A 20,414-nucleotide genomic window follows, 5' to 3' on the forward strand; every position below is an offset into this window, starting at 1 on the left:
CTATTTTACATCTTCGATAAAGTTCGAAGTTGGTGTACATATCTAAGAGCAAAGAAAGTAAAATCTCAATCGCACAAATCGGCTATGCAGCCCTGCAAACATGTCTATGCACTTGAGGCACGTGTGGCCGTGTATAAACATCTTATTTTATGATAAAAGGTTGTCAATCGTAACTGGACTAGTGTCGCATTGAAATATTTTCTTTAAACAAAAATTAAATAAGAAATAAAATCAGTGCACATGTGCAAACAAATAGTTAATTGGAAGTTTCAAAGTTCAAAATATAATTAGGATCTACATTAATATTAGGATAAGAATAAAACACGTATAAAAAATAAGGTATTTGTGAATCGAATCTTCTGGTCAACAGCAAGCTTTTATTAATCAAGTACTAGCCGATGAGCACACACTCTGTGTGTGTGAATAATTTTATTTTATTTTATTAAGAAGTGTGATTAGTTTTTAAAATTTTAAAAAGAGTATAAAAAAATGATGGTGTGACAATTTCTCTTAATAAGTGCACATTTTATCTTAATATTGCATAATTACTGTTTTGTCCTCCTTATGTAAATATTGTGTATCAAAAGTGAAAGTAAAATAGGAAAAATAGGGATATGATTGTCATTTTCTCAAAAGATACAAAATTACTGTTTTGCCCTCATTATGTAAACATTGTGTATCAAAAGTGAGGGCAAAATAGGAAAAAAAAGGCAAAAAGTTGACAATGAGGGTTCTCTTAATAATAGTACTAGCATTTGCCTACACACTTTGTATGTATGAACATATTTTTTTAGAAAATGAGAAGGAGAGAGGGAGAGAGAGAACGTGGAGGGAGTGAGAGGTTTTTTTTTTTGAGTTTTTTTTTTTTTTTAATATTGGAGGTATTTGAACTTCACCTAGAGGTGAGGTTTCAATAAAAAAACAGTAAAATTTAGACCTGTGAAATTACATTATTGCCCATAATTTTTTTGTGTGTGATAGAAGACTAAGTAGTATTTTCACCACCTTTTAGTTGATAAAAAGAGTTTCATTAATTAATATAGAAGATTAGAAATGGTATCAAATTATATGTTTTTCATATTTAAGCAAGTTTTGCTGGTAGAAAGTTGGGGTATTATCAAGGCCCAATATTAAAAGAAAATAGCCCAATCCGTTTACAAAATCCAGCTTCATCTCGCAAGTGTAATAAATTCTTAAAGGCAACTAACGGTCCAGCTGGTGGCTTCACACAGCAATCCACTTTTTTTAGAGTTAGAGCAACTCCAGCGTTGGAGCCCTCCCCCTAGCAATACACTATTCAATCCACATAATGAACAGTAACTACCCTTAATGAACAGTAAATAGCCCTGGCAATAGAATTTGCATCTCCACCGTTACACTTCAATAGCCCTGGCAATAGGCAATAAAATATTAGTATTTTTTTTATTTATAAAGTAATACAAAATAATTTTAATTGTAATATCGGATAAGATTTTTAATCGTTCTCGTTGCGCCACGTGTCATTATCCGAAGTATTATTAAATAATACAAAATATTACAAAATAATACAATTATTGGTGATGGATTTCTGATAAGATTATTAACCAATCACGTCGCGCCACGTGTCATAATCGGTTCACAATCTTTGAGGATAGATTTCCATCAGATTTTTAACGAATGACGGCATGCCACGTGTCATAATCTGTTTACAATCTTTGAGGATAGATTTCCATCAGATTTGTAACGAATGACGGGATGCCACGTGGCATTATGCACAACCTAATCCTTTCTGAATCCTCTATATAATCCACCATCCATCCTCACAAATCTCACACCAAAATTCTCAAGCTCTTTATCATTATTCATAGTTTCTGCTTCCTTATTCACAAAAATCTGTATCATTATTCATAGTTTCTGTTTCTTTCTTTCAATGTCTTCTTCTTCTTCCTCAAGGATGATGTGGGAATTCAATCAGGAAGAGGAAGAATTGTTTAACGAATCAGAAGCAACATTCAATCACCAGGGGGTAAGAAATGAGAGGGAAGAGGATGAGGAGCGTCAAATGAGAGATGACAAAGTAAGAAGGGGCAGAGCTTCACATTCCCGTCGAGTCATCCAAGCTGCGGCTCAGATCTGCAGGCCCAGCCGTTCCGGAAACCTTGATAGAAGCAGGCAACGACGAGGTATGGAACTATTGGATGATTATTTCGTACCTGCACCAGTGGTCATTTTGTTGAAAAAAAATGGATTCAAACTTTGAGACAAAGAAAGGAATGTGATTGAAAGTAGTTGAAAAAATATGAAATTGTTGTGTAAGGTAGATGATAATGACAAGGTATTTATAGAAAAGTAAAAACAATTTTTTTTCAGATTTTTTTGAATTTTTTTGAATTTTTTATTCAATTAATTAATCTCTGCCGTTGGATATAAAAAAAATTTGAATTCCAACGCTCCAGATTGTGCCACGTGGCACAACGGTAACTTTTCAGATTTTTAAAACTATTTTTTCATTTATTTTTTTATTTATAAAGCATTTTAATATCCACCGTTGATCTCAGATCGAACGGTGGATATTAAATCTGACTTAATTTTTTTTTTTTTTTTACCGTTGAGATCTAACGGTCCACATTAAGTGGCCGTTAAGATCTAACGCACCGTGGGAAGCCACGTGGCTTCCCAACGGTCACTGACAAAACCTTTTTTTTCTGATTTTTCTGTCGGGACGCGCCCCCACGCGCGGGTGGGGTGCACGCGCCTGACACAAAAAAAATAAAATATTAGGCTGACGCCACCCTGGCGTCAGCATGACCTCATCCCCACCTCGGGCTCAAGGGCTGGCAATCCCTCACGGGCCCTTTGCTCAGGCCTCCCCCTTCCGCCGGGCTTCCTCACGCTGGAGGCCTGCCACCGGCCCTCGGGCCTTTGTTTTCCACACTGTCCCCCGAGCAATTTGCTACGGTGGGAATGCTCTTAAAAAGATTCAAAAAGACATTTCAGTCTTCTTCTGATCATCATCGTGTGATTCACGAGCACCAGGATCAAACTCGAAAGGTGTCGTGGAATAAGATTCGAAATTTGTTCTTAACCACTGAATCATCCCGAAATGATTAGTTTAATTTTCATATTTCAAAAAATAAACTTTTCTATCTGCTGCTTAAATTAAGCATGTTAATCTAGCTTGGGTTAACGCAATGAGAATCTTGAAAATAGAGGATCTACTAGTCTACTAGAGGCAGAAGTAGAAACCCAGCAAAAGATATAGGCTATTTAGAAGACACTATACCTTCCACCCATGTGACACCAGAGACCTTAGCTTAATTACCGTTCACACTATGAGCGCCCCTACCATAAAAAGAAAACCTTCATGTCCGATTGGCCGTATACAATTTTAAAAATAGCCCATGGGACCACGGATGGGAACGGAAGAAAAGGCAGTGAAGTATAGCTCCTTTTTATAAAGAGGTAAGTGGTTTCATAGTCACATGATGCGATACATAAAGACGTAGAAGGATTTTTGGGTGCGGACAATGGCCACTCATTAAATGAGTATGAAATTGACATGCATTAAGGTCGATTCAATGAAAAAAATGCCTTGAATTTGTCTTCCACATGGTTGGAGTCAGTGACGGAGCTACAAAGGGTCAAATTGGGTCGTCAGGTGACTCGTGAACACAGGAAATATGACTGGTGAGCACCTCGGATGAACTTGTGGTCCTCTGTATTGATAACAAATATATAATGCAATGTTTTCAAAATATAAAGAAGCGCCGTGAACAATTATAGCTTTTAATATTACTTTTACCTTGAATCGTGAATGAATATACTACCGTTTAATTCTTTTTTGATATTATCGTTTAAATTTTTTTCAATCATGTTTATATCCTGATCTTGTCAAGTTCTAAATCCGTCACTGATTGGGGTGATACCTGTATCAAACCAAAATTCGAACCAAAGTCAAGTCTTTTCTACAGTTTCTCGCCTGACATGATCTGAAATACGCGTGGAGATCGTAGAAATAAAAAGGTGGCTATGGTGGGGATGTGGAAGCCCTACCAACGACGACGACCCACAGAGAAATTGGAATCGTACAAAAAAGTTGCTCATGCAAATGCCAACCGTTCCTTCCTGGAAATTGGATACGAACTCTATGATTGCAAAATACATTTCAAAACCCACTGAACTACTCGTCAAAAAGTGTAAGAAGCCACTAGGGTGCCGTTTGGCAGTGGGAGATCAGATCACTGATAATGTAATAAAGTTTCGTAAGCCTTAATTAGTATTCGGAAACTTTTCGGAGTAGGGATCTTCGATTTCTAATTAATTTTTAAATGTAGATTAATTGTGAAGTATGCATCATATCGAATTTCAACAATTCGAATGTTTTTTTTTTTAAGTTATACTGTATAGATCATTCTTGCAAAATATTAGTCAAATCGAAAATATTTGAGATATCTAATTGAGTTATAAGAAATTAACAGACACTAGGTTCTAAAAAACTAATGCAATTTTATCGTGATAATTAAATATGCAAATAATTTCGAATTGAATTAAATTTTTGCAAAAATGATATATGAATCGAGACTTACCAAATAAATGTTTCGAATCGTTGAAATTTAATGTGAAGTGAATCACATGAATAATCCACATTTGGAAAGAAAAAAAAAATGTAAATCCCTTCTCTTCAAGGTCTGAATTAGTATTATTTGATATCTTGAAGATGCAAAATACCAATTAAAATTTAATTAATTTTCTCTTGCAGCCAAAAATAGCACATGATTTTGTTGACCGGAGACTGCGGTTCTGTTGTGTAGCTTGCGTCTTGACCATAATGACGTTGACTCGGCTCCTTCCTCTGTAACTTCCTTCTTTCTCTTTCCTTCCCTCCTCAGTTCTTCGGTATAAATTGCAGTCCCAGGACTCTTCACTTCACCAAGACACTTTCAACGTCTCTCTTGGATTCTGCTTAAATATTTGAAGCTTTTTATTCAACTTCTTGCTCTCAGATCTCTCAAGCTCCACAGAAAATGATGAAGGTAATTAGGGCTTTTACTCTGCTCAAAAGCTCTTTCTTTTTGCAGACAACTTTTTTATGTGATGCTTTTTACATAAAAGATATGCATGCATGACCAATGCTACTACTTTTGATCTTTGCTTATTTTTTCTGACTATAATTTGCTGCGGGTCTAAACTATACTATTTTGTTACATGACAGAAAGTAGTGTTGAAATTGGAAGTATACAACGAGAAGTCTAAGAAGAAAGCCATGAAGGCCGTGTCGGGGCTTGAAGGTACTAAATCCATGGCCATATTACTCTCTTCTTCAACATTTTACTCCGATTTCAATAGTTTTTCGAACTAGCAGATTTATGCGTAGCCAAGTTAGTTACAGCAGTTTGCTAGTCTCTCAAGTTCAAATCCACATGTATTAAGTGACGAACTTATTTAATTTTGTTAATGGAATTCTCTTTCTGCAGGGCTTGATTCAATTTCCATGGATATGAAGGACAAGAAGTTGACGGTCACAGGGGACATAGATCCGGTGGAGTTGGTGGCAAGATTAAGGAAGCTTTACCCTACTGAGATAGTCTCAGTCGGACCGGCAAAGGAGGAGAAGAAGGAGGAGCCAAAGAAGGAGCAGCCAAAGAAGGAGGAGCCGAAGAAGAAAGATCCAAAGGAGGAATTGGCTGAGGCTATGAGGGCCTACCAAGCTCAGTATCCTCCAATGCCTGCATATTACTGCGTAAGAAGTGCAGAAGAGGATCCCAATTCTTGTGTCATTTGCTGAATGGTTGGTAAAATTTTATTGACATGCATGGTGTTTTTCAAGAGGAGAAATCGGATGTACATAGTTGGTATTGGCTTTCTATGATCTAGAAGTCTCTGTGGTATTTTTATGTACTATTTTGTATTTTTCTTTTGGTGTGGACGCCAAACTTGTGATTAAGAAGGCTGAAATGTTTCTGTGAGTTTTTTCGATTTCCGAAAAGAATGGATAGTCGTGACTTGCCACAAGTTTTTTTCCTTAAAAAAAAAAATAGTAATATTTAAGTGAAAATGATTTTCGCACTTTTTTGTTTAGTGTAAAACACTCTGCTTATCACTTGTTGATTACGCGCTTCTTTTTTAGTGCACTATTATCTGCTAATCACTTGTTGACTTTGAGAATGCAAAGTTGAGATTAATGGTTGATTCTTAATGTCAACGTTGAGGTTTTTGTTTTTGTTTTTTTTTTTTTTTTTTTTTTTTGGAAAAACGTTGAGGTTTACATCATGCCACAAACATAGTAATCGTCGTCCACCAAAAGTTAAGGGGCAATATTACGTGTGTGATTGCGTGATTGCGAGAGGACAATACTTTTTCTATATTTGATCATAAATTTGAGAACTTTCATATCATTTTTGATAGATCTCAGCGACTATATCTTTTTAAGGGTATTTTTATCAATTTAATTCTTTAACTTAATAAGAAAATTGACAAATTTTTACACAGAATGATCAAAATAATTAACGATGAACAAACTCATGAACTACTTTTATCGACGTGATCAAAATGTATGTGAAAAATTATATTAATCACAATAACAATTTTTATCTAACAAGCCTGATTAATTAAATCAAGAGGTGTGTTATCCACACATCCCTTTTTACTTCTCACACATCCTTTGTTAATTTCTGTCTGTTGATCTTTTTCAATTCATTCGATTCGATAATCAAAAATTAAAAGAATGTATGAAAAGTAAAAAATAATGTGTGAATATCATACCTCTTAAATCAAATGCGATGAAGACTTCCGTGTGTGCAAAACAAATACAGATGCAAAATGTCTCAATCGGCACAGAAGATTAGGATTCTGTATGATGTAATGATATAAGTAGACGTATAACAGTAGGCTTCCTGTTGGTTCGTTAATTATTCTAGTGATCTCTCCCCACATCAACATCGAATGGAAAACGTCGTCGCCGGCCAGTAGATGGTTCCATTATGTTATCATCAATGTCGGTACTAATTAACCATTATTTGTGTGGTACATATATATCGTTACTTTTTAAATTCCTAATGCAGCTTGGTTAATGTTTGCAGAGTTTGTTATGTCTAATCAAGTTGTGCATTTATTTGCGGGGTGATTTAATGGTTAATACCGAATTACATACTTGTATTTCATACAATATATATTGAATTCAATTTTTGATAATCGTGAATGACACGATAATGATTAGAGGAGGCTGAAATACTTATGTGGGTTTTTTTAGCCCTTGAATGAGTGGGCTACCGTGGTAAAATCACAAACTGATTATTTATTTTTTAACAAACGATATTATCTACAAGGAAGAGGACAAATTTAGCCTCACAATAGACTAATAATAATGTGGTTTAAGTTTGTTTTTGACGAGAATCGAACTTAAGACTTCTCACTTACAAGTAAATAAGAAAACCACTAGACCGTAATACTAAGAGGAAAAAAAAAATTTAAGTTGTGTATTTTGTTTTACTTCTTCTAACTAGCACATTGAACCACATAAAAAGAAAATAGAAAACGTAATAGTACTTAATTAGAGAATATAATATGATCACTAAACACTGATTAACACATAACTGTCGTCTAGTTCATTTTAAAATCAGGAACTTTAACGAAAAGCTTTCGGTACTATTCACTTTAATGAAAAACTACATTTTAATCCTAAAAGTCAATCATGGTATTATTCACTTATAACACATTTTTATCCTTTTAGTTAAAACTCAATGTTTTCAAATTATTTTCATTAATTTTTCTTTTAAAATGATTCATTAGAAGCTTTTTATAATTGTTGAGATGACATCAATCCATATGCAATGTAAGAGCTCAGATCTAAGCACCTCCTTGTATTACAACTTGCAGTGACATCAACTCATTATTTAATAGTAGGCTTAGTAGCTTAAGTTAAACATACCTAGGAACTCTCCAAAAAAGTTGCAAATTTTTTAAATTAACAAGCGAACAATGTTAAAAAACTATTTGAGCTACTTAATTTCTTTTATTTTTCATACAACATGTTTGAATCCAAACAAGTTGGAAATTCGCACATGACTCTACACAATTTCATGATGAGTCAGACTAAGCCCTAAACAAGTAAGGCAACCAAGAAAACTGAAGTCTCAGTTCCTAGGCTCGTAGCTCCTGGCCCTGTTTAGCCAATGGAATGAGGATCCTTTCCGGATCTTCTTTGTGAGGATCTAGGGATCCTCAAATCATGTTAGTTCATTATATATTGTGCGATCATAAATTATTTTAAATACTTTTATTTAAAATTAAATATGAATAGTATATGACTAACCGTATAATATATGATAAACGGACACGATTTGAAGATCCGAAAAGAATCCTCATTTTAGCGGATGGATACCTGCTGTGTACTTTCTTCGGGTGCATCGAAAAATATTACTGGTGATTCTTTGCTTCTTTCATCTCTTCGTTCTCCGTTTTTCAAAAAAGGTCCCATCTTCCTTAAGCTGAGTTACTTTGACCCTTCCTCCCGTACATCCTTACTCTCTGATTGATCAAGTAAACTTAGGGCTGGTTTGGTATTGCTGTGCTTTGGAAAAAAGTCGCTTCTGCTGTATTGTGAAAATAAGCAGCAGAGTGTTTGGTAAACTTTTTTGTAAAAGTGTTTTTGAAAAAAAAAAGCAATATTATCGTGTTTAGTAAACTTTTATATAAAACATATATGAAAAAAAACCAGTTTTTCAAAGTTGGGTTTTGCAGCTTCTTGTTTTTGGCTATTTTTCACCAAAAACTATGAAAAAAAGCTGAAGCTGAATGTTTACCAAATACAAAAACAGCTCCTAGCTTTTTTTTATACCAACTTTTTTCAGAATCACCTCAATATCAAATCAGACCTTAATCTTTCTATTCTTATTAAGAGTCAAACCCAGATTAATCAAATAGGCCAGTTCTCTATTTTAACAAACTTTAAATATTTTGTTACTAACAATTCAAACTCAACTCACTCAATTTTTAAAACCATATTCGCTCTCTTCTTCTTTTTCTTTGATTCACTGTTAAACCATTTAGTTCTGAATCTTGATTCTATAAATTTAAAAAGTAACTTTTCACTTTAATATTATATAAAGTATTTTCGACATGAGTATGCTCAATTGGACTGTTTAAAATAAATTTTAGAGATCTTACAGCTTTTCTATTAAACTTTCAATCCAATGATTAATATTTGGGAACCTTAACGAAAATATTCTGATACTATTCATTTTAATGGAAAATCATATTTTTACACTAAAAAATCAATCATGGTACTATTCACTTTACACTTTATTTTGTCATTATCGTTAAAACTTAAAATTTTCAAGCTCTTTTCATTAGTTTTCCTTTTAATATTTTTCATGGATTAATGTGCAAGTCAAATACAGCCTTCAATTAAATTGAAGTTGAATGAATAGAAAGAAGAATGTAAAACTGTGCAAACCATCACCTACTCACGTTAACATATATACATATGAGAAGTTTAATTTTAGCACAAGGTAATGTTAGGAAAATTAAATTTGTAGATAATATTTTTAAAGGCTAAATGATATGAAAGTTGATGATTAGATTATTACTTAAGCGTTAATAAACATGCCTATTTTTATTAGTGACACATCATTTAGTTTGTAAATTTAATTTTTCTAGCATTAACCTTTTTAACGTACCTGTTATATATATATATATATATATTATTAAGTTATTTATGTTATAGTACGGGCAAATTTATTTTCAAATAATGCATATAAATTTATGGCACATCATTCTAATTTTATAACAAGTGAATCAATAATACCGTGTAATCGACACACTCAAAAATTTACGTCAAGAGAATAAGGGGAAAACAAAAACTAACTAATGGTGCTTGAAGCCATGGTAACCAAAATCTATCAATTTAATTACATAAACCAAACTTAAACCATCATTTATTACTATTATTACTCTCGTCTTCCTCCCTCCACATCTCAACCCAATTGCTTTGAGCTTCTTCCAATCCAAGAACTGAACCCTTCTTCTCTGCATCCCAACTTGTAGACAATGCCCCATACGCTATCCCAAGAGCCGATGTCCCAAAAGTCAACAAGGTCGTCAAGAATGGTAGCCAAAGTGGCACGTCCCACAAGTGGTTCTCCTTCACCGCGTCAAAAACTTTCAAAAACGCAAAGCCCGTGGCCAAAGGCAGCCCCACGGCGGCGATAATTCTCACTAGCATTCTCTCGAAAACAACCTGTGGAACTTCCTCGTCGCCATCGTTGTTATCATTTTTGCCGGAGATTTTGCTTGTCGGCGTTTCGTTTGTGGTGGCTGGTTGCTCACTGCCAAAGCCTTTTGCATTTGCATGTGTTTTGTACGTACTTCTTTTAGGGTGGCTTTGGTTCTGCAAGGTTCTGGGGTGGAAGGTTAGGGTTTTGGGCTTCCATGGCGAAGAGCTTGAAAGATAGAGAGATGGTTGGAAGGAAAAAATCAGAGTTTTCATGGCTTAGGCTGGGTTACTTCTTTATAACGTCAAAGTTAAGTTGTATGGTCTTATTGCTATAAACCTTATCACAAATGAATGGTGGTGACATGGTCTCTAGAGATATTTTGTGATTTATTTTGAGATTTTTAATTAGTTGTGCTATTCAAACATCTCTTTTTATGTCCCAATATCATTAATTTTTGTCCCTTGTTCTTGTTCAATTCATTCGATCCGACGGCCAAAAATTAAAAAGATGTGTAAAAGGTAAAAATGAGTATGCACTACCTTTTTAATTTTCTGATCACCAAATTAAGCTAGGATAATTTGTTCTATACTGAACAAGCAAAACTCATAATAAAGTGAGAAAGGAACCAAATTAGTAAATCACAACTCGACCTACTTGTGCTCTTGCAAGCGATATAAACCAATGGTCGTGTTTTGTAACCATTTCGTTTTTAGATTTTAATTTTACTTTTTGTGCTTGAGATATATGACAACAAAAATGTATAAGAAAAATGATGGATGAGGAAGCGTGATGTGAGGGAGGAGAAGAACGAATGAAAACAAAATCTAAAAAATGAAAAACAACTTAAAATGTCAATCCATAATACTTCTACAACTCTGCTTCTGATATGAAGAAACTCAACCTACTTAATTATGATGTCAATCCATGATACTTCCTAGTTTAACTTCATATCGTGTAGTACTACTAGAGAGAAATGTCTACCTTGAGATGTTTTGTGATTTATATAGTATTAATGTTGTTTCTGTTTTTTAATTTTAGGTTTGGTTTTTACTCTCTCAATTCTAAGACCAAGTCGATTCGAAAATTATTGGTCAAAACAACCAAGGAAGAAATATATAATATCGGATTGAGAAATGAAGAGATTGTATAAGCAAAAGCGTGCATACGAGCCTATAAGCAAAACTCACAGTAAGTCAAGGCGATTGTGTCCCAGGGATCCTGATCCATGTCATCACTAGCTCATCAATCAACCAAAGGGAGAGAAACTTCCTTACCAAAGTGTTATTTTCCGTTCTTAATTATTTTTCTCCTCTCATGAGAGTTGAGAGCAGAATATATAAAAGTATTTTCTTTTAACCATAGGGTGTGTAATTGAACTCCACAATATATAGAAGTGGTTGGTACTTATAAATTGTGTATTCGATAAAATGGTATGAACAATATTACATATTAAGATCAATTTCTGGTTGATCATATCCAATTTTGAAGTTGGACCCCTACTCATTTTGTAGAGAAAGTGGTCCCTGTAAACCAGATGAGTTAGGATTATAGGTAGTGATATTCAAAACCCTTTTTTATCTTCCACACAGAGAACATATTTCATATATAAAGTAATATTTGGTATAAATTTAGTATATTATATCTAATTATATCTAATTATATTTCATTATATCATTATCTTTTTAATCTTGTAGACCTATCTTGGAGTTTATCCAAACTAAACGGAACATAGCTAAGATATCAAACCCCATTTTTGTAGTAAAACGACGTCGTCTCATCATGAATGTTGGGTCAGATTGAGTCTTTCTTCCACGCGGAGTAAGTTGGGCGCTTCTGCAACCAAGCGGCAGCCGTGACACCATTTTTTTCCGATCAATATTAGCTAATTTACCTTGTGTTTGGGCATCCAAATCATGAAAATTTCGGACAGCGGCCCAGCCTTCATTCAAGCATTTTGACGAACAATTTTGATGCAGGCTGAGGGGTGGCTGCCCCTCCTTGTCCTGCTGTAGCTTCGCATGTGGCCCCACCCTTCAAATAAATTGAAGATTACAATTCCTCTAACGTAACAAAAAAATATACAACCTGAACAAGGCTAACATTTGATCGAAATCAGATTAGGTAATTTAGGTATGTTTTGCCTTCATACATATCTTCTAGTATATTCCGAAGTTTATTTTGGGCCATCAACAAATTAAAAAGATAATTTCCTTCTTGGCATTTTTATGTTTCAAGGTTCAAACTGAGAGTGATTAATAATTGGGTTGTGTTATTCACACATTTTTTTTAATCTTCTATACACCCTCTGCTAATTTTAGTTAATTAAATAATAATCTTCAATTCTTTCAATTCGAGACAAAAATCGAGTAGAGTGTTGAAAAGTTAAAAAAGGAAAGGGGTGTGCGTAGCCACACCCTTTCATATTTTGCACGCAACTGAAGACATGATCAAATATGTTTGGTAAGATCTGTCGTCATTAGTGTCCAAAACAAGCGTATTAACTTAAGTCATTAACAATAAACTAAGTACAGAAAGCAAACTGCGTTGAATTAATTTTTATTTTAATTATTAAGCAACTGTTGCGTCAGTAAGGGCACGTTGTTTCTTATATTTGATCAAACACGTACTATTTTATTTGGTTTAATTAATTAAAACTAAGATGGTCTTCAAGCATGCAGAAGGAAGCATAAACAAATGCAAACAACTCAACTTGATTAACTGTGAATGTATAAAATATATCAGCGTGAATATATAAATATATATCATCAACTACTTTTTCTACTGTTGCATGTTGCATGTTGCAAATAGCATGCACACCATACTATATAATTACAGATTAAGAATAAACCTAAAGAAAATTTTGTTACGTTCCATAACTAATTTACTTTAATTAAATTTACCACCTGTAAACTTTATGGTCACTGGGGTTTGGCAGCTTCTCATCATCCGATTTTCTTGAGGCCTGCTAAGATCAAAATTTTCATATAAACAAGGTGAACGTATATATGCGACACAATGATTGTTATGTTACGTCACGTTTGATGTCTAAAATTGGATTGGATATATTAACTCACTCGATGTGAGGATGGACAGCTGCGAACCGGGCCTGCGGATGCATGCAGGGCAGGTCTTATAAAAGATTGTTGATTATATGGATAAATTGGAGACCCGGTTGCAGGAGTGCTGTATGTAGACAGTGGAGACGGCTCTGGAGTTCTCCAATAAATCGGAGACGCAGATTTTCTTGGAGATTTTGGGGCTGATGACCTTCTTGAATATGGCAGGAGGGGAGACCCAGCTGCAGGAGTGCTGTATGAAGACAGTGGAGACTGCTGTGGAGTTCTCCAATAAATTAGAGGCGCAGATTTTCTTGGAGATTTTGAGGGTGATGATCTTCTTGAAAATGGTAGGAGGTTGATTTTGATTCTGTGGATTAAACAAAAAACAAAGCAAATAGTCAGATCAAATATAATTAATGCTCATTAAAAGTATTAACAATCATTTGGGTTTTAGGGTTTCGCTCTAATTTTTGTAACAGACATGTGGAGTTTACGTAGAAAACAAGAAAATTGTCACCACTCACTTCTTGTGAACATCGACATATTCATCTGTTTCATCCAGTATATCTTCCTTGAAGACAGAATAAATAGACTCGTTAGTTCAACTTTCAAACGTATATCGACATGAAAAAACATATATTAACTTGGGTACCTGCAGCAGTTCCTCCATAACATCCTCCATTGTTATGATACCGATTACCTCCTCGTCCATGCGACTTTGAACGGATTCAATAATTTCAGATGATACATTTTGCGTCCGCAATCCTTGCCTCTGTTGCGTATTTTGTGTCTCCAACTCTTGTGCTTCCTCCACAACATGCTTTGATGCAGGAATACTGTATGCAGTTTCACTTGAACATAGAGGTGATGACATGTCCTCGGAAGTGCTCAGACGCTCTTGCTCTTGTGGAAAAATTAATCCTGTAGAATCGCGCTCAACAACCAAGAATTCTACTAGTCTAAAAACATTTTTTTTACCAAAAACTTGATTTTCAGTATAATGTAACATTACCTCCGCTCCCTGCTAGTTTTGAATTTGATTTTGAATTAATATCCTTGTTACTCTTCACCACAGCAACCATATGACTATGACCTTTCTTGAACTGATGCAGTATATCGTATAAAGGCCAATCCTCATAGACCCTGTTAAAGATTATGTACAGAATTACGTTAACAAACACTAGTTTTGGTTTTGCCTAAAACCTGTGTTAGCATTGTAACCGGAAAAAAAGAACCTTGTGTTAGCATGAAGCCAATTGCCAGTTTTGATAAGGAAACACTCATACACTACCTTGGAATCTTTCTGATAGTCAAGTATTTAATTGTCTTTTCGTCCTCAGGACGGATGAAGACCAAGTTCTTCAACTAGTACATTCCGAGAAAACGTGAAATTGGTTACACGAGGATGAAAGGTAGCTTTAAGAAAATAGTAAACAATGAGGCCTGCTTACCAGTATGAGGCCAATAATGTTTGTTGGGGTTCCGGAGTAGATAGGTATACGACTGTGACCTTTGCTCGCTATTAAACCAAGTGTATTCCTAAAGATCCATGGACAAAAACACATCAAAATGACATAGCACTCAAACGTAATTAAAGATAATTTAATTTTGGTATGAACAGATTCAATTGACCATCGTAACATACTTGTCGAGTTTTGAATTGATATCAAGAGAGAAAGTCTGAGATATGGGAGTCATTGCATCTTTAGCAATCTTGAAAGTCAAATCCAGAGCACCACCAATAATCATCGTTTCGTGATGCGATAACTCTCCACCTTTCCCAGCCTAGTGATGAACAAGATCACAGTATTTAGACTTTTGACACGGTATGCATAGACGGTTAACATTTAACAAGAATCTTTAGCAAATTTACCTCATTGGCGTGCAGATCCACCAATGTTTTTAGCTCTGCTCGTCTTAAGAGCGCCGAATGCCCTTTGCCAAGGAGGCAATCCAGCAGCTGCCATGGTCAAATTTCCAAACACGAAAAAGTCTTAATCTGTGCAGTTTATGCTTAGAACGAAAGAGTTGAGTTACGTGAAGGCAGCCAAACTGGACATTTATCTGAGCTATACTGAACATGTGTTTTACCTTACTGAAAGGATACGATAGGGGGAGGAAAACCACAATAAGCAATCGTACCAAGTGAGTCATTTTCGCACCCAGATGTAGTCCATATCGAGAACATACAGCTTGAGGAATGACCTAAGAGAAAAAAGCGAAGGATAAATGATCTTAAGACAACGATAATGTATTATCAACATCTAAAGTGCATTAGGCTGGGACAAAAATCAAAGTGAATGGCTTAAAACAAAAATTTTACCTCCGCAAATGCGAGTACAAGGGTGACTGACACAAGAATCGCAGCCCAAAAGGGAAGAAGCGACTCCAGGAAAATGGGAAGCGCCTTATAGAACAATACATTAGTCAATAGGCCAATTAATTTTGTACTTCAGAACATAAAAACTAGCACAATTTACACATGTTGTAGCGGCGTACCTCCATTGCCAGCGATTTTCCTATGAGGAGAGTACATAAAAGTAGATGTTCATTCTTAACAAGCTGCAGAACCTTCGCTGCAAATATAATAAGCTGATTAAGCTAGCAATTAATATTCACAATGATGTAATTAATGAAATTCGGCGTAGCTAGCAACCTGCATCCTTCTGGTCTTGAGGCTGACCGGACTTAATGAGGACTTCGAGATCGACTTGGCTGAAGGAGAGGAGTCCTAAGGCAAGGCCTGATGCAATGCCGGCAAATGCCACAAGGACCACACATATGACTATGAACACCCAGAAATCGGTCTCACAGCACAGTATGTCGTGGTCTCTCATGGTGGTATAGTTAGTACTAATATTGCAACAATGAACTACAATGTATTGATCAAACAGAAGGGTTGGCTTTATGCACTTTCGCTTGAACAAACACGCGAAGGACTATCTTTTGTATCGATCACAACAAACAAAACAACGAAACAAATAGTGTCGAGTGTTGTGAATTTTGGACAAAGACAATCAGAGCACGTATGAGATGTGAATATATATATAGGTACAGTCTTCTCACCAAATCCAAGTCCCTAATAAAAAAAAAAAATAATTAATCTGGTAATTAAAAAACAAGAAAGTTGGAATAAAACTGGTAATATCCAATTTTAATACTAAAAAACGAAACCTAAGGCATCAAAACCTCCATTGGATTGTGACAGTTGGAAAGTTAATTACTAAAGCATGCATGTATGGAATGGACGTACGTAAGTTAACAAGGGAAGCTCGTATCCGGTGCTCAACTCATCCGGTCTCAGCTTATCCGGTACTCAACTCCAATACATATACATAAATCCAATCACCAAAAGAGACTCCTTTTGATTCTATTTGTTGAGCACCAAAACCCAAGATTCCAACTCTCATAGAAGCATGCGTTCATATGGTTCGTTGGAAAACTTGTGAAGCAGTGACGGGATCGTTCATATCGCAACTCTCATGGAAGCACGCGTCTCTCTAGGTATTCATAGAGAGTAACAACTCCATTAATCAATGTCAGTACATATGTTTAATACCAAACAGTTGAAACCAATAAGTCTTCATAGAAATTGACAACTTGGTGAATCAAACAACCAAAATGTTTGTGTGTCGGTTAACAACTACAAAAAATTAATTGGCATACTATATATCCTGCTGGTGGAAATCAAAGAGATGAAAAATAGCTTACGGTACCTCAAGGAAATAACAACTCCATTAATCGTCACTCAGGTGGCAATTTCCACAGAATTGACCAACTCGGTGATCCAAATCAAACGACCAAACCAACATCTAGAGCAACATTACAAAACATATCAGTGTCACCCCTTATCATCCGATAAGTGCATTCACATATTTAAACAGCTTATAAACAACTTGAAGTTACAAAATAAGTAGGCACAATCCAAATTGGAGGCTGAATGCTTTTCTGCATGAAGGTCACAGCAAGCTTCGACTTTAGAGGTAAAACACACTAAAATCATCGATAAGTTTTTCAGTGTGCCGGGAACACAGCTTTATACACTAAGTGTCATAATGCTATTAGTTGGAAAGCTTTTATTTGTTCAAATTTCCAACTAATTGTATTATAATACTTAGTGTACCAAGCTGTATTCTCGACAAATTAAAAATCTTTTAAAATCATGAGTTCCGGGGCCACTGATTCGAACTGGTCTTATTGTACTCCAATCGAAATGTCGAAGTTGACGTGCAAATGCAGGCTGGGCTTCAGATGTCAAAATTGACGCCAAGAAGCATAGGCATCAAATCAGTTTTTTGTTTTTGTCCAAAAGTATTCAACTTGCCTCCTTACATTAAATGAATAGTATATTCAAGTGTTTTATTTATTTATTTTTTATTTATTATTTTTTTTATGGTTTTTAAACCACTAGCTACACAACTTTTATTATTTTTATTTGAAAAAACACATAAATGAAGCAATAAATCTCGACATATTGGGTGGAAGGAAGATATTGACATTCTATCAAATTACCAAATCAGCTATCAAATTGAAATTTAATATTTTGAATTTGATGTTTCTTTTGAAGATGCTCCAATCAAACACACTAAATATTTCCAATGTTAACTAATCATGTACGAATCAATTTCTATCAGCTTCCGCGGAATACATCTTGGTGAATCAAATTAAACCACAGAACTCCATGTCACATAAAGTGAAATAGCAAATCATTTTAAGTTATACGTTTAAAATATGCTAAATATCTTAATTTAACAACATGATGTTACAAAGTGAGTATTTTCATTGAAATTAACAAATAATCAGTATTTTAGCCAATTTTCCTAAATTTTTTAGAGAAACTAACTGAACCCATAATTTCGTTCTAAATTGCAAAATTGTTGTCTGCTGGTCACCAATGGCCTTGAGTCTTTTGTTTTGTAGTTGTTAGATTGAACAATTAAAGTAAAATTAATGGTTAGAATTAGCATAAGATGTGGAAAAAATAATAAGTTGTGTGGCAAAATCGCTACCCCTTAGTAATCCCTCACAAATTAGGATTTAAGAGGATTATTGAGATTTGTATGGAAATGACGATTAGCTGGAAGCCTCCGTCCATCAAGCATAGGGAACATTTGTAGGGAATGAAACATCAAATATTATATGGATTTTCTTGTTTCTATTGACTTCAACAGATTTCGAAACGTTTTTAGATACATTGACAACACAACCAATAAGTGCTTTTAAATTATACATTTATACTTGTTTGAAAGTACTTTTAAAGTAACTGAAAATACTTTTAGAGAATATTTTTTTTTTGTTTTAATGGAAATCCTTGATCCTCCTGCTTGTGAATGAGTTGTCAGAGATTGCCATGGTCGAAAATTAAGGTTTATTTTTCATAAATGAGTTGTCAAAGATTGCCCGGTAATTTTTACGGATTTTGGAACGACGACATTTTGGACACTTTTCGGGTGGAATATATTTTGGGAATTTCTCTTGGGCCTTATTTTGTGTGCCCTGTGGGGCCACTTGCTTTTGGGTTGTCCCCTAGTCCACTCTCTTTTCTCCTCTTCCCTCTCCATGACTCGTTCTCTCACACTCTCTCTCTCACTTTCTCTCTTTTCTTTTTCTCCCTACATCACTGCATCCTCCATTCCCCGATGACCAACACACACACATACACATACACACCCACCCAAAGAACCACGACGAATGACGACACCACTACCATCGTGATAGGCTTCCTCTCTCTCCCTCATCCTTTGTGAAGCACAGAGACACCCATTTGGAACCCAGCACACCAACCTTTCTGGCGAGGTCCGACGGCTTCAAGCCAATTCCCGGCCACGGCTAGACCTAAAATTGGTAAAATCCTAATTTACTCTTGGTGGGTAAATCGCATGCTAAGGTGGAGAATCGGAGTTAAACGAAGCTCGAGAAGCTCCGGCCTCATTTTCCGTCGAAACCAGTTTGAAACCGAGTCAACTCAACCTGGTAACCTAATGAACCCAGGCCTTTAGGCCGTGTAAACCCAAGCTTTCGGCCCAATGAACCTAGGTCCAAACCCATTTGTTAAACTTAACCCAAAAAATCCTTAGGCCAGCCCAGAACTAAACCCAAGCCCAACTGAGAACCAGGCCCGGGTTTATTGCCCAAGCCCAACCTTGCGGCCCAAATCCTCGGCCTAGACCCAGTCAGATCCCAAAGCCCTGGCCAACACGTGGGTGGCGTATGGGCGTACCCAATGTCCCCCCTATGTTTTTTGATGTCCTGAATCCGTTTATGACATCCGTTTCCCAAAATTCAATTATTTAAGTATAGTTTTATTAATTGGACCCTTTATGTGCTTATGTGCATTTATGACGGCGTTTCCGACTTCGTTAGTTGCATGGTTTTTCGATGGCGAAGTATTTGTGAGTGGACCCTTTCCAAAATGCATAATTTTGCTATTAGAAATGCATACATGAAAAGCATTAATGGTTACGTTTTATGAGTAAATTAGATTTTACTTTTTATGAGATATCATGCTTTACTGAGAATGTTTTGGAATACCTTGCTTTATCGATTTCATGTTCCTTGTAGTATATACGATGGATGACTATATACTATGAAGATGTTTTGAGATATGATGTTTGAGCTACTGAGCTCCGTTGAGATATATGTACTTATGTTGGAAAGATTATGTTCAATGATTTTTGTGCTTATCTAGTGGTCACTGTTCTGCTTACGGGCGTATGTTCTGCCTACAGGCATATGTCCTGCCTACGAACGAATGTCCTGCATTGGGGCGAGTATGATGCCACTATTTAGCACACTATATATGACATATGTTTTATGAAGTTTTATGGCATGCTAGGGTTTTCAGAAAACCTATTACATATTATACTAATGAGTTTTCATAAACTTTGGGGGTTAGTACGTTAAAGATTAACTGTTTTAGTATTACTTATATATGAACTTAGTCCACTCACCTTTTTTGTTTTGCGCCCCTTCAGGACTTAGAATCGAGGTGTACAATCCTGGCATCAAGGCATTTCGAATCGGCATCTTCAAGTCTTCTTGGTGTAGGACCTATTCCTTTGTTCATTCAATTTTATATTATTTCTTTTTAGTGTTCTAGATTAGTTGTATCTTCTGAACACGTTCCTCATTTGCATATTAATTATATTTAAATTTATAAGTT

General features: G+C 35.4%; 3 protein-coding genes across 3 annotated transcripts; 1 reads left to right on the forward strand and 2 right to left on the reverse strand.

Annotated features, from left to right (window-relative positions):
- The first annotated feature begins 4,738 nt into the window (after window positions 1–4,738).
- Window positions 4,739–5,991, forward strand: LOC137735313 (heavy metal-associated isoprenylated plant protein 39). Its single transcript, XM_068474729.2, has 3 exons — window positions 4,739–5,012; window positions 5,192–5,267; window positions 5,454–5,991. Exons 1-3 carry the CDS (start codon window positions 5,004–5,006, stop codon window positions 5,762–5,764), a joined length of 396 nt encoding a protein of 131 aa, XP_068330830.1. The 5' UTR covers window positions 4,739–5,003; the 3' UTR covers window positions 5,765–5,991.
- A 3,767-nt stretch (window positions 5,992–9,758) lies between these two features.
- LOC137733172 (transmembrane protein, putative (DUF3464)) lies at window positions 9,759–10,502 on the reverse strand. Its single transcript, XM_068472331.2, has one exon. The coding sequence runs from the start codon at window positions 10,463–10,465 to the stop codon at window positions 9,911–9,913; it is 555 nt and encodes a 184-aa protein (XP_068328432.1). The 5' UTR covers window positions 10,466–10,502; the 3' UTR covers window positions 9,759–9,910.
- A 2,486-nt stretch (window positions 10,503–12,988) lies between these two features.
- LOC137735640 (DUF21 domain-containing protein At5g52790-like) lies at window positions 12,989–16,245 on the reverse strand. The gene is made up of 13 exons (XM_068475084.2): window positions 15,909–16,245; window positions 15,752–15,828; window positions 15,576–15,659; window positions 15,344–15,457; window positions 15,126–15,212; window positions 14,898–15,037; window positions 14,704–14,791; window positions 14,544–14,617; window positions 14,265–14,395; window positions 13,905–14,173; window positions 13,777–13,823; window positions 13,268–13,619; window positions 12,989–13,155 (listed from the first exon to the last, which is right to left on the reverse strand). Exons 1-13 carry the CDS (start codon window positions 16,087–16,089, stop codon window positions 13,090–13,092), a joined length of 1,710 nt encoding a protein of 569 aa, XP_068331185.1. The 5' UTR covers window positions 16,090–16,245; the 3' UTR covers window positions 12,989–13,089.
- Window positions 16,246–20,414: the final 4,169 nt, after the last annotated feature.

This window comes from Pyrus communis, chromosome 7, assembly GCF_041283825.1.
Source record: "Pyrus communis isolate YQ-2024b chromosome 7, ASM4128382v1, whole genome shotgun sequence".
Classification (NCBI taxonomy): Eukaryota; Viridiplantae; Streptophyta; class Magnoliopsida; order Rosales; family Rosaceae; genus Pyrus; species Pyrus communis.